At 38.6% G+C, this 13612-nt stretch overlaps 3 protein-coding genes across 4 annotated transcripts; 1 reads left to right on the forward strand and 2 right to left on the reverse strand.

Annotated features, from left to right (window-relative positions):
- The first annotated feature begins 542 nt into the window (after positions 1-542).
- On the forward strand, positions 543-7363 carry LOC104809972 (uncharacterized protein slr1919). Of its 2 annotated transcripts, XM_010536113.2 has the most exons (17): positions 543-848; positions 923-1164; positions 1758-1933; positions 2392-2533; positions 2662-2714; positions 2922-3065; positions 3187-3291; positions 3378-3503; positions 3830-4027; positions 4345-4451; positions 4543-4705; positions 4775-4840; positions 5355-5448; positions 5833-5945; positions 6149-6219; positions 6407-6560; positions 6684-7363. In XM_010536113.2, the coding sequence occupies exons 1-17, from the start codon at positions 781-783 to the stop codon at positions 7086-7088; spliced, it is 2427 nt and encodes an 808-aa protein (XP_010534415.1). In that variant the 5' UTR covers positions 543-780; the 3' UTR covers positions 7089-7363. The 2 variants fall into 2 exon arrangements, with proteins under 2 accessions (XP_010534415.1, XP_010534416.1); XM_010536114.1 differs by lacking the exon at positions 543-848 and having other exon boundaries at positions 2424-2533.
- LOC104809971 (monothiol glutaredoxin-S14, chloroplastic-like) lies at positions 7349-8111 on the reverse strand. Its single transcript, XM_010536111.2, has one exon. The coding sequence runs from the start codon at positions 8022-8024 to the stop codon at positions 7431-7433; it is 594 nt and encodes a 197-aa protein (XP_010534413.1). The 5' UTR covers positions 8025-8111; the 3' UTR covers positions 7349-7430.
- Positions 8112-8455: 344 nt separating this feature from the next.
- Positions 8456-13160, reverse strand: LOC104809974 (MLO-like protein 12). The gene is made up of 15 exons (XM_010536115.2): positions 12891-13160; positions 12486-12543; positions 12136-12377; positions 11896-12012; positions 11722-11782; positions 11010-11098; positions 10757-10831; positions 10553-10647; positions 10399-10448; positions 10239-10279; positions 9939-10112; positions 9407-9442; positions 9243-9310; positions 9074-9134; positions 8456-8990 (listed from the first exon to the last, which is right to left on the reverse strand). The coding sequence occupies exons 1-15, from the start codon at positions 13005-13007 to the stop codon at positions 8529-8531; spliced, it is 1746 nt and encodes a 581-aa protein (XP_010534417.1). The 5' UTR covers positions 13008-13160; the 3' UTR covers positions 8456-8528.
- Positions 13161-13612: the final 452 nt, after the last annotated feature.

The raw sequence follows: 13612 nt of genomic DNA on the forward strand, positions 1-13612 counted from the left end.
ATCACGCGTATCATGGTATCCGGTGTCTCACCATCTTACCGTTCGGGAAAGAGAGATTTGGAAGAGAAAAGAGTTATAAGAACAAGTGTTGGGATGGAAAATCTAGAAGAGGATCGTGATCGGATGACAAGGGTGCTTGCATGGCTTCTGTCATTGGGCCACGTGTCCTTTCTCAATCCGGTTCTATCCGAATGAAATATATCCATCGTCTTCGTCCGTGTTGTGCCATTTATTCTCGTGCACGTGTGTTTTTTTCCTTCTAAATCCCCACAACAACCGGAGACAAAGCTAATATAATATGAATTTCACAACCGATATTTTATAGTATTGTTGAAACTATAAAAGAATATTTTTTACAAATGTAGGACGCCAAAATTGTGTACGGAGAGGATGAGATTTAAATTTAATCGATATTTGATACATATTTTGAATTTTGATCATATAATTTGCAGAGAATTTCTTTGTAAATTCAACTTTCCTATTTTGTTTTCATGTTAAAGGTACAAAGTTGGAGAGAGTAACGGTCCAATTTGAATGTGTGAGGCAAAAAAAAAAAAACCATAGTTATCAGTCCAACCTTATCGACATAATCGAAGCAAATCTCAGTTCTTCCCCTCAGAGCCACAGACCAAAAAACCCCCAAATTACTCCATGGCTTCTCCCTCTCTCTCACATCTATTACTGTTAGTTTCGCTCTTCTCCGCTCCAAAACCCTAATGCATCGCAAAACCCCACGAGAGCCCCCATTCCCATCGCGATTCCATCTCTTCCTCCGGTGATATGGCTTCCCTATCGCCGGGGTGTTCGTTTATTCACGCGCCGGCGGCCGCTGTCGTGTCTGATTCCAGGCGTGTGAGTCGGAGATATCGCCGGGGGGTTCGTTTATTCACGCGCCGCCGGCCGCTGTCGTGTCTGATTCCAGGCGTGTGAGTCGGAGAAGATCGACGATCGTGGCCGGCGGTCTCGGCAATGTCTCCGAAGTTGTCCGCAAGGACGTGGAGTTCTTGAAGGACAAAATCGGCGGCGGAATCCGGTGGGCGAACAAGGCCTTTCGTGTCCCGGAAGCGACGAAGAAGGCGGAGGAAGTGTTCTGGCTTCGGAATCTAGAAGACCCTGCTGCTCCGCCATTGGAGCCTCAGTCTTGGCCACAACCTTCGTACCCAGGTCGGTGTTCTCTTGTCTTGGTTATGTTTTTGGTAATAATGATTGTTTCAGTAACTAGGGTTTCCTGTTGAGACAATATTTTCGACAAATATCAGAAGGTCTGGAGCTAATTGCTGTGTCCACAAAGAAAGTTGTTCTTGATTTGCTACATAGTGTCTAGGGAAACTTCTTCAGAGTAGAGGAATAAAATCTTCTCACATGATTGACGATTCTGGGCACTTATGATCGGAGTTGGGGCAAGTAAAGTTTGTGTTTTTATGCTGTAGACTTGTACTACTAAGATATATGCAGTAGTGAGTAGCAGTGTCTGTCATGTTATATAATCCGAGGAAACCACCCTTTTTCTACCATTTTCGTGTAAAAGGGTGGAGAGTAACTGCTTTTGGCAAAGGAGTCACACTACATCAGCAGAGCATTTTGTATGCAGGATCCTAGCTTGTTATATTTGAAACAAAACACCGAGTCTATGATTATATCATTATAGGCCCTTAGATTGCTTTAACTTTTGTTATCAATCTGCATCTTTGTGTTTCCGAGCTTTTCACTGTTAATATTCGCCCCAAAAACATTTTGATGTATGTTTTTATTTGTAGGGCTTTCTGGTGTGGACTTGTTCATGGCTGATGTCAAAGCCTTGGAGGCGTATGCTGGTTATTTCTACTATCTGTCGAAGCTGTGGTCTAGACCACTTCCTGAAGTTTATGAACCGGAAGCTGTTGCAGACTACTTTAGTTGCAGGCCACATGTTGTGGCTTTTAGACTTCTTGAGGTATCTTTAAAGAATTTTGGTTGCTTGCTTCTGAATTCTATTCACTAGATGATTTAAATTCTAGATTAGCTCATGAGATCTAAAATTACCTCAATCCACTTACAATATCTTTTATGAAAGTAAAAATTTTGTAAATGTTTGATACAAGTAAATGGGTTTTTGACTGCCCAATTAAAGATATGTTTTTTTGGGTTCAGTGTGATATTGGCCATCTCTACAGTGTATATTCTGGGAAATTTGGAAAATTTCATAGGCAGCGTTTAACATTTGAGGATGCTTACTGATTATTCAATTCTCACTCAAATTGCTTTGAGCTAACAAGTTCATGGATAATTTTGGTTGACTTCTGTCTGAGTCATCTATAGTGTATATTCTGGGAAAATGTGTCTGTTCAAGTTCTGTTCATTCTTGTCTTGAGAGAACCACTGATATGGTTTAATTATTTTGCTAATGTGTAGGTGTTTTTCGCTTTCATGTTTGCTGCTATCAGAATACAGACATCAGAATCAGATAAGGGCAGAAACGTAGAAGCTTCAGGGAAAAATTTTGGAATTGTGTTGAAAGAAACCCTGCTAAATCTGGGCCCAACTTTTATCAAAGGTCAGTGGGTATTGCTGTGAAGTATGAAACTGTGCTTGAGCTCACTTGCTCCTTTTATATTTTAGGAGCCATATACTAAGTATTTTGTTCTATTACTTATTATGTTTCCTTCTCTTCTGCTGATCCAGTTGGCCAATCCCTTTCCACAAGGCCAGATATCATTGGGACAGAAGTCTCCAAGGTCAGTAGAACTTATATGTAATTGCTTGTGGCTTTTCTTTTTACTTCTAGTTGAAAAATAGTGATATGTTTTTTATGTTTTTATGCTTTGTTAGATTAGGGGCCTTTCCAGTGTGCGATTCCGAATTATTTCTCGTCATATTTTGCTGTTCTTAATAATGCTAGTTGGCTATCTGACTTTCATTTGTGGACTATGTTCTTACTGCAGGCGCTATCTGACCTACACGAGCAAATCCCTCCATTTCCCAGGCCCCAGGCTATGAAAATCATTGAAGAGGAATTGGGCGCTCCAGTTGAATCATATTTTAGTCACATCTCTGAAGAAACTATAGCGGCAGCATCCTTTGGTCAGGTACATAATAAGCTAACAAATAAGCTTGTATGAATTATCTGCTGTGACTTAGCATGTGGAATGTGCATTGAAGTTAATCTTCCCTTTCCATCTTGTCCTTCATGTTTGATGTGCATTTTAGGTGTACCGAGGAAGGACTGTTGATGGTTTAGATGTAGCTGTGAAAGTTCAACGACCTGATCTGCGACATTCCGTACTACGTGACATTTACATCCTTCGGCTTGGGGTGTGTACCAAAACCACTTATTTTTTTCATATCGATCTGTTTCAAACTTGTGAAACCTATATGATACAGGAGTTTAAATTTTGCAGTTGGGCATATTGCGAAAGGTAGCAAAGAGAAAAAGTGATATCCGTTTATATGCTGATGAGCTTGGAAAGGGTTTAGCTGGAGAACTTGACTACACTTTGGAGGCCACCAATGCTTCTGAGTTTCTGGTACTGATCATTAGGTTGTTGTTTTTGTCCCTAGATAATTGTCCATTTTAATGTGTTATATAGTAAAGCTAATGTCATTTGTTCCACTTCTGCTAGAGAAATAGTCTTCACAAGCTGTTTGTTCACTTTAAGCATGATGTGCCTTGAAATCTGCACAAGAATCAAACTGTAGTATATTTTTGCTTGTTTAAATAGTAACCATTGTCCGGACCCTGGAATAGGACATGCTCGCTGTTCTTGCCGGTGTCAATTTTCTTTCCCTTTTTTGTTGGGATTGCTCAGTAATTTTGTTGGCTGTGACCGACTAAAGTACTTTGTTCCTGAAGGAAGCTCACTCACGTTTCCCCTATATCCGGGTTCCAAAAGTGTATCGACATTTAACACAGAAAAGGATTCTGACCATGGAATGGATAGTTGGTGAGAGCCCTTCCGATTTACTCTCAATATCTTCTGGCCACTCTGATTATGACTTCCAGAATTCTGAGGGACAAGAATTCGAAGCTAAAAGGCGTCTTCTTGATCTGGTTGGTTTAACATTTACTTTGAGAAAGATTAATGACTTCATGAACTCTAGATATTCTATTTTTATGTTATTAATGGGGGTACATGACTATGGGTAGTTTAACTTTTACGACATTGTGACCAGCTTGGATTTAAAAGGTCACTGACCAGATCAGAGCATATGGCACATCTTGCAGTGGGCTTTGGTTGTTTGAAAGAAACTACATCTTAACTAATGTTTTGATCCATTCTAATTTCTTATGGTCATTTCATGAATCCTTACTCTACAGTTGATCCAGTTGCTTAATCTTTTTTCCCCTTCTCTTTCAATGAATTGTAGGTTAGAAAAGGCGTAGAAGCAACACTAGTTCAACTCCTTGAAACAGGTCTTTTACATGCAGATCCACATCCTGGAAATTTACGTTACACATCATCAGGACAAATAGGGTAACTCCTGATAACTTCGTTATCATAGCACTGAAAAGTCCTATGATCATGACCGGTTGATCCTGATTTAATTTTGTGTTTTTTGTGCAAGGTTTTTGGATTTTGGTTTAGTTTGTCGAATGCAAAGAAAACATCAGTTCGCCATGCTTGCATCAATTGTGCACATTGTTAATGGTGATTGGGCTTCTCTTGTTCAAGCATTGATTGAGATGGATGTCATCAAGCCAGGGACCAATACACGTCGTATTACTATGGTATAAAAATAATTTCTTGTAAAACATATTTTTCTCCCATCAGCTTAAGACTTTTAAAAAATTATATAGGATCTGGAAGATACAATGGGAGAGGTTGAACTTAAAGATGGGATTCCTGATATCAAGTTCAGCAAGGTGAGTATAGTAGTTAATGCAGCTTGATTGCCCTGAGGGGCATATGTACTCATGATGCATACCTCAAGGATTTCCGAGCAGCACCAAGTGAAATTACTTTGATCTCTTATTGAAAATGGAAGGTTCTATAGATCAACATTCAAAGTTGGATTAGTAGCAGACCGTCACAGTTCTTCCCCATCCTTCTAGTTGAGCACTTAAAACTTGGGAAGATAGTAGATTTAGTCCTATGTTCTTGTTCATTTCTTCAATTGCAACTGGCATATATGACCTTAGGCTAGGTAGGTACAAGATCAAGCTGAGAATCCAAATTATACCTTTTGAGATGCACTTCATGGTCAAGTGACACCACTAATTGCTTTATAAGTAATGGGTTGGGTTGAGATGGTTGCTGAAGTGTGGCTCTGAACTTTAATCTGCAACTGAACTGATTGAACATTGTTATAGTTTAACGTTCTGATCAAATACTGGTTCTATTCCTTTTCCTCATGTTTATAATTTTGTGACACTCTAGGTACTTGGAAAAATAGTTTCGGTGGCCCTGAAATATCAGTTCCGCATGCCGCCGTACTTCACACTTGTCTTACGTTCTCTCGCCTCCTTGGAAGGTATTTGCGACCTAGCCCTGGAGTCTCTATGTATAATTTATTGACCCCAAAAGAAAAAAAAAAGGAATCACGTCTGTATTATTGTAAGTAATTTTCAGAGAGAAGCCTTCTTTTGCTCTGGTATCTGTGTGGAGTGCATTATGTATGGTAATCTGATCCACATGCAAGTTTGTTGTATAGCTATTAGCTATTTGCAATAGATACCAAACCCACATTCAGGAATAGATGAGGTTAAGCTATATTGAAATGTCTGTCTTGTTAGGGTCAAAATAAGGTCCATTGTTTTCATTATTCATCGTGTTCTAGCCAAGCAAGGTACGGGAACTTTGGCGGCATCCTGGTTAAGATTCATCGTTATAGGCTTTCTGTTCATCCTCTTGTCAGGTCTGGCCGCCGTTGGGGATCCGAACTTTAAGACGTTTGAAGCTGCATACCCCTTTGTAGTTCAGAAGCTCCTCACCGAGAATTCTCCTGCAACAAGGAGAATTCTGTATTCGGTATGGCAACAAACTACTTAGAGTGAACATGTCTCAGTAGAGATCTGTTTCAGGCTTCAAAGAGAGAAACTTTTGTCTGTTTTTTAAGCATTTTGTCCATGAAAGACCGACTGAATTAAATTAGCATGAAAGAAAAGTTTATTAGAGTCTGCAGCTGAATCAGAGGAACTTCTGAAAATGTCGTTGTTGTTGGTGCTTTGCAGGTGGTTCTTACCCGAAGGAAGGAATTTCGATGGGAAAGGCTCTCTCTTTTCCTGAGTAAAAGTTCTACAAGGTAAGTGAATTCATGTTTTAAGTCATGAGACTGTTATACGCTGAAATTGGCATCTCTTCTCCACTTGTCTCAACTCCCTTTTCTACAACCCAATTGTCAAGCTAGATTCTTTTTCTAACCTCTGTTCTCTGTGTTCTAAGCCCCTATATAACAAGTTATGTCATACCCCTTTTTAAAAAAAAATTAGGAAACGCTTGCAATCGGTAGCATCGTCGAGTCAAGGAACTTCTGTCGACACCATTACCAATAGAACAGACACCATTGTTGACAGCACAAGTTTGATCCTGCGGCTATTAGCATCAAAAGATGGTGCTGTCCTTAGAAGACTTGTGGTCACTGCGGTGAGTTCTCTTCTTCTGTCCCCTTCCATAGGCTTTGAAGTTATAACTTAGTGTTTCACATTCTTAGATCCCTCTTGAAGCTGGCTCTGGCATTGATTTATATCTTCGAGTTTCGATGAACAGAATGGTACTTCATTGGTCCGGAAATTTGTCTCCCGAGAAGCCCATACGTTTCGCCAACAACTCTGCAGGACAGTAGCCGATATACTGTACCGATGGATGCTCCACATCACTGGATTCAGATCTCCGAAATTTGCTGTTACTTTAGATCCAACTTCAGGATTCAACTTGTCGTCGGCTCATGACTTGGGGGTTTTGGTCAGAGACAAACGGCTCAGGGTGATGATCAGGAAGATACTGGAATCTGCAAAGAAAGATCGAGTCTTGATGTTCAGATTCTGTTGTACTTCCTCTCTCTTGCTTCTCTCCGCAACCGCTATAGCTTGCTACCGGTTTCTCATCTCGGTGTCTGAAACTTGCATCAACTACCTATCACTTGCTGCCAAACCAGTCACCGTTCGGACCTGAAAATCCCTTGTCTCGCCAGACCCGTTCTTACCCAAGGAGAAGTCCTGCATTCTTTCGCACACATGAGGAATCGCAAAGAGGGCTCAAAGCATCAGGAAGAAGCATCAAACACCAATACAAGATCACATAATAGTTGATATTTTTAGTGTATAGACTTCACTTTAGGAAGAAGCAACACTGTTTTGTTTCCAGACAATTGCAGTGTTCTGTCATGATCGTGAACACACTATAAACCATTATATTTCGAAGAATAAACCCCAAACCCAGAAACACAACCTCTGTATCATTCATCACAGATTAATCACAGAATCAACAAAATGTGTATTTCTGTTTTTTGTGGTTTCAAGAACACATAGCCTTTTCCACCACTTGCTGCAACTCACCACTCTGAAAAGCCTCGAGAGCAATGTCACATCCACCGAAGAACTCACCTTCGATGTAAAGCTGAGGAAACGTCGGCCAATTCGAGTACTCCTTCAACCCTTGCCTCAGAAGCTCGTTCTCGAGAATGTTCACGTCCTCGAACGGCACATTCATCGTCTTCAGGATCTGCACGACCGTGTTCGAGAACCCGCACATCGGGAAATCCCTCGTCCCTTTCATGAACAGCACCACCTTCTTCGAGCTCACCAGCTTGTCCAGCGTCTCCCTCAGCTGCGGCGTCAGCGCCGACGCCCAGCACCGGAATCTATTCGCCGCCGTCGACGGCGAAGCGGCAGAGGAGAGGGAGGAGGTTCTGGGATTGAGCTTGAGGGTTGAAGTGGTGCCGAAGAACGAGGAATGGCGGTTGTCGACGGAGAGTGCTGCGGCGGCGATCGGATTCGATGCGAAATTGAACGAGTGAGGCTTCCTCACGCCGGAGACGGCGACAGAGGCGGAGGCGGAGGCGGAGGCGGAGGCGGAGGTGAACGGCGATTTGAGGGATCGAAGAGCCATTTTAGCGGAGACCTAAGAGAGAACCGAGGAAGTGAGAAAAGGGAATTTTTCTGGTCGCAGAGAAATTTGGCGAGCTCTGTGAAAAAAGATAAATAATTTTTAATTAAATGCAAAATTTAATCAGCCACAAAACAAACACTTGCTCTTTTGCCATTTGTTATTTTTCTTTTTTCAGCCAAAACAATTTCATATATTAATATATGAAACTGGATTTGCTTTTCAAATGAAAGCTTTTCTCTACTAAGATTTATTACACTTGATTGCTATTATTACAACGTTTATATCAGACAAATGAATGTTTTTTTTATAAGAATATACATTATTCAATGTGGTGAATGATTTTTTTTTAAGCTACCATAAAATAAATATGATATTTGTGCTGTGAATTTTGATCTATAATCTTTCAACAAAATTTATTGGAAAAAGAGAAATAAAAAAAGAAAGAAAATATATTGATTCATCCTCGAGTTCATCCCATTTACAAGAAACGTCAAACCCCCAAAATCATTTCGTGAAAGTGAATTCCGACAAGTCAACCTTCACATCCTCACCAACTCCCACTCCCTGTTCTTTCCCACCTCTCTCGCTTGGACTCGCCACGTCAGACTGCAGGTTCCGACCGGGGCTATTGTCGGAATCCACGATCTCACGGTGGTGACGAGACACACTCTGGGATTCCGGGTCGAAGAAACGGCTGCTTGGGCGGCCGCCGTCATGGTCGGAGAATCTCGGAGGAGAAGGAGAAGGAGAGAAGCTGCTCTGGTGGTCGAAGCTACTGCGGTGAGGGTAACTGTGAAGGAGATGGACCGGTGACAGTCCGTGGGAAGGCGTAGCCGGCCGGCTCGAGAGCGGCGTGTGCGGCTCGGAGTTCCCGTGCTTGGTGTGTCTCTTGGCCGTGTGGTGCCAGTTCCTCAGCGCCGTCGCCACCCTATCGTTGAATATCGTCGGTCTCATCGTCGATCCCATCTGTTTAGGGTTTCGGTCAACCATCGATTAGGGTTTACGGTGAAAACATTATATGCAATATGATCATATGGCTAATTGTTTACCTGTGTCACGAGAGCGTAGAGGGGTAGAGTGATGTAACTGCACAGAATCTGTATCAAAACCCTGCACGTTTCCACGACGGAAAGGATAGCTAATTAGGGTTTTCGATCGTTCTCTGAATTATGTGAACAAGATTGGCAAATTAGGGTTTATCGTGTGAGGGAACTTTACCCCATCGTGATTCTGATGACAACATCCTCAGTCTTGTGGTGGAAACAGTTCTTGAGGGTGAATTCGTACTGCAAAAGGTAAGATCAAGATCGTTAACCCGAAACGAACGGCGAACGAACCGGCTTCGATTCATTTTCCGTAGCAAATTAAAATCCATATCTTACCGTACTCCAAACGAAGAAAGCCAACTGAAATGCGTTCTGCAACACAAACAAAGATATGCCACACACAAGGGGGATGGATTTTCTTGTTAGGATACATTCTCATCCAAGAATTAATAGCTAGCAAATGTTTAATATACTATGACAATATGATAAATTAAAAAATATATATATTATATTTTTTTGTGAATCTTAGAATTGTATAACTTATATATGTTTTTCTATTCAAATTCTATAGATTTTTATAACAAAACTAAAATATTATATTTTTTAAAATAATTTAGATAGTTGAGGAATTGTTCTTATTAAAATTAATATTTGATTTTTTTTTATAACAAATTCAAAGTGAAGTATAGTTTTTAAATAATTTTATATAGGTGATAGTGTTTTTTTTCAAAAATAATAATTGATGATTTATTGTAATAAATTTTAAGTTTTTTTTTTGTGCAAGTTAAATAGTTAAATTTGTCCCAAGAATTAATGGGTTTTATATGTAATGAAATCGTTTCGATTTAAGGATCTAAAGTAATAATACCGTGAAAAGAACCAAGTGAATGAGGAAGAGGATGAAACGAGGACGGCCGAACCAGAAGAGATCGTCGCCGGGCTCAACCACCGGAGCTCCTTTCACGACATCGCCTTTGTCTTGTATTCTCAATCCTAATTTCGTTATTATCACTTGAAGTTTTGCTCCTACCACAAGTATTACCTATATATATGAATCATATATATGCATAAGAAATGTATCATATAACAGTACTTGAAATACTTTTCTTTAAAAAAAAAAAGATTGAACACTGTATTTATATACGACATTAATTGTGTATTCACTTACAACTAATGGGATGAAGGGTAACCAAAGATATGAACTCCATCCTATAGTAGCACGATCACAAAAGGGGAGACGAAACAAATAATTGATATATGAATTAGGGTTGTGTTAAATGAAATTAAATTATAATTATTGAGATTTGATAAGGTGATTTGGAACTCACCATGTGTGTTGGTCAATATGAATAAGACCGCAATGAACCAAATAACGGGACTGCATTTGCATTGCATTCACATGCACACGTATTATTAGTAAGCATGGATTCAAATTAACAACATTAATCATACATGGATTCGAATGAAATAGAATGGACCGACCTTATTCCAACGACCACCTTGAAATCTTCTTCCAACGATCTTTGGATATACTTTTGAAAATCGAACCTCACTGCACTTCCCGGCGGTAAATGTGCCTGAAACCCCCACAGTTAAAAACATTGACCTATTCGGGTAAAAAAAGAACTTCGAATTCGATATATAAAGAGAAATTAAGATTGAAATTTGGTAGTGAATTATTATAACCATAATAAATCCGTGTCTAAGCGTCAAATAATCCACTTTGGTCACCGATCCAAAGAATTGCCTGAAGAAACATGCCTGCAAAAAATTGCAACAATTTCCATGTCAATATAACATCATTTCGATTAATTTCCATCAAATACGTTAAAATGCTCTTTTAGTTATAAAAAAAAAGTTCCCTTTAAAAAAAATTAGACCGTGTAACAGATATATATATATATATATAGTTAGAGTTATTAAAAGTCTTTGAACTTACAATCCAAAGAGTAACAGAAGATTTGCTCCAAATATTCAAATGTCTGCGTCCAAAGGACGTATCTCTTGCAAATCTGAACCTCTCTGGGTCTGCGTTGTCGAAAACATTATCAATTCACTCAGCATCAAATATCATATATTAAAATAATTTTTTTTTAAAATGTTACATAAGTTAATATAATAAATTCACAAGTCAAACAAATCAAGCCGATTCTGAGGTTAATTTTTTTAATCCAATTGTTACCCAATGGCAATGATCCACGTCAACTAATTTTTTTAATTCACTTGGGTCAACAAAACCATAATTATTTAATCATCTAAAATTGATTAATAATAAAGTCCCGGATATAAAGGTTCCGTGCGTAACATCGCCAAAGTCATTTCAATCACTACCAAAAGCAGCTTTTTATAAGTAATTGATCATACACAATGTGCATATATATTGGACCATTTGGTTTGAACCACACAAACATTATCTAACCAAATAGCCCAAACAAATTTAATTTAAAAAATTAATTGCATTTTTCTAAATCAAATTGATCCGAAAATCGACAAAAATCTAATATCTATACTTTTTCTTTAAATTTGAAAACTTGAACGCTGAAATGACCAAATTAAAAACGAAAGAAATCCAAATTAAAAAAAAAAAGATTCGATGACTACAGAATTGGATTTTTGCCGTTGGATTTAATTAAGAAAATGAAAAGTCGTACCGTTGGCGTATTGGTACTCGATAGTCTTTGTCTCTTTCTCCCATTTTTTCCACTTCTTCATCTGCAGAAACCGAAACGACATATATACACATTACACAAGCAACGACAAACATCATACATGTGTACATACACACACATATATATATATATATGTGTGTGTAGATATGAATGTACCTTTGTACTTCCCAAAGCGTACGTCATAATACAATATATCACATGGAAAACAGCCAACACAAAGATGAATATATGTAGCTGATGGATACCGTACGCTGATACAAGAGCGACTTTACCCTGAAAAAGCATAGCGAAGAAGAAATAACCCAAAATTATGAGATCAATTTACTAACCAATCCTTAAATATGATGAGATTATATATATATATATATATATATATATATATATATAGAATCATGCCTTTTCTGCACATTTGTCATATCCTTTTGTGGCCAAACTCCGTCGAGGGTTATACAGATCGAAATCCGAATCTTCTAGAAGCTTCCTACCGTCATCGATGTAATCTTTACCGTATTTACTGAGCTCGAGTTTACTGTTGCAAGGATGCCAAGTCGCGGCTACGTCCCCCGGGATGCAAATGTTTGAGATTGGCGATTGGAGTACCGTTAGAAGAAGGGATATGAATCCCATTAGCATAAGCTCTACGTACCCAAACAAAACCGACAAATCGGATTAGATGATGTTTATATAGCTAATGTGTTGAAAAGAAGTGTACGAAAAATGTGAATAATGAAATTTTTTTCACGTACCGGCTTTAACTTTCTCTAGAGCTTCGTACAAAGCCCTCTTGTGTTTCCTTTTAAACCACTGCCCAATAAAAGAAGATGGGTTTTTACGGTCCGTTTACTATGATTTTTTTTTTTGGTTACGGAATTAACAATCGATTTTACAACTTTGTAACATATCGAACTCAAAAATACAAAAACTAAGATACTAGCTCCTCTTTTTTTCCGGCTAAGGAAGAAGTATACATCGGTACTCGGCTCCATGAATTTCTACGGATTAGGGTTCGTAACAAAACCCTAATACGATCATCAAATCGGATAAATCCACGTAGAATCAATAGAAGAAAAAAAACACGGTTGAACTAATCTTATAAATAAAATTCGAAATATGAGAGTAGGGAAAAGGAAAGAGTAGGGAATGTGACTCACGTGACCGACAAAGTGTAAGAAATATTCGATCAAGATCGAGATGAGAACGAGAACGAAGCAAACTACTGCGACAGCCCACGTCGGCGTCTCTTCCAGTGATCTCTCTTTTATCGCCATTTAAATTTCTTCAAACCTTCGTATCGAAATCCCACACGCGGAAAGACAGAACAAAAAAAGTTTATTTTTTTGGGATGAGAATTATTAAAGGGTTTAAGCTTCTCAAGTATTGCCGGACTGATGATTACTTGGAAACATATATAAACATTTATTATATAGTATACATATGATACGAAGAGACATGTGTATATATACACACTTATATATATATACACACATTACAATGATGAATATGTGTATGTAATGTATGGACACGGTCTGAATCATCTCCAAGAGGCGAGAGAGGAAGTCAAAGAAGAGATAGCCGCAATATTTTTATTTGAAATTTTAAATATTTTGAGGAAAATAATAATTATAAGGGGAAGCGAAGACTTTTGACTATTCAAAGATAAAGACTTGATGAAGTGTTTCAACTATCTTTGGTCCTTCCGTGGAACTACGACCGAAAATGCCACCAACAACTTGGGAAGAAAAATAAAACAAAACGGGTATTCTTTTTTTTTTATAAAACAATAAAATGTAATTGAATGTATTCTATGTTGTAAACAACAATATTTATGGAATTATTTTTTACTGCCAAAAAAATGCGAATAGAAGTGGGTATA

The sequence above is a fragment of the Tarenaya hassleriana genome, unplaced genomic scaffold, assembly GCF_000463585.1.
Source record: "Tarenaya hassleriana unplaced genomic scaffold, ASM46358v1 Cleome17, whole genome shotgun sequence".
Lineage (NCBI taxonomy): Eukaryota > Viridiplantae > Streptophyta > Magnoliopsida > Brassicales > Cleomaceae > Tarenaya > Tarenaya hassleriana.

Coding starts and splice junctions, on each gene's coding strand:
- LOC104809972 (XM_010536113.2), top strand. CDS start 781: ATGGCTTCCCTATCGCCGGGGTGTTCGTTTATTCACGCGCCGGCGGCC. Junction 2,715..2,921: donor TTGGGACAGAAGTCTCCAAG/GTCAGTAGAACT, acceptor TTCTTACTGCAG/GCGCTATCTGACCTACACGA. Junction 4,028..4,344: donor AAAGGCGTCTTCTTGATCTG/GTTGGTTTAACA, acceptor AATGAATTGTAG/GTTAGAAAAGGCGTAGAAGC.
- LOC104809971 (XM_010536111.2), bottom strand. CDS start 8,024: ATGGCTCTTCGATCCCTCAAATCGCCGTTCACCTCCGCCTCCGCCTCC.
- LOC104809974 (XM_010536115.2), bottom strand. CDS start 13,007: ATGGCGATAAAAGAGAGATCACTGGAAGAGACGCCGACGTGGGCTGTC. Junction 10,449..10,552: donor AAGGTGGTCGTTGGAATAAG/GTCGGTCCATTC, acceptor ATGCAAATGCAG/TCCCGTTATTTGGTTCATTG. Junction 10,113..10,238: donor TACCCTTCATCCCATTAGTT/GTAAGTGAATAC, acceptor TCATATATATAG/GTAATACTTGTGGTAGGAGC.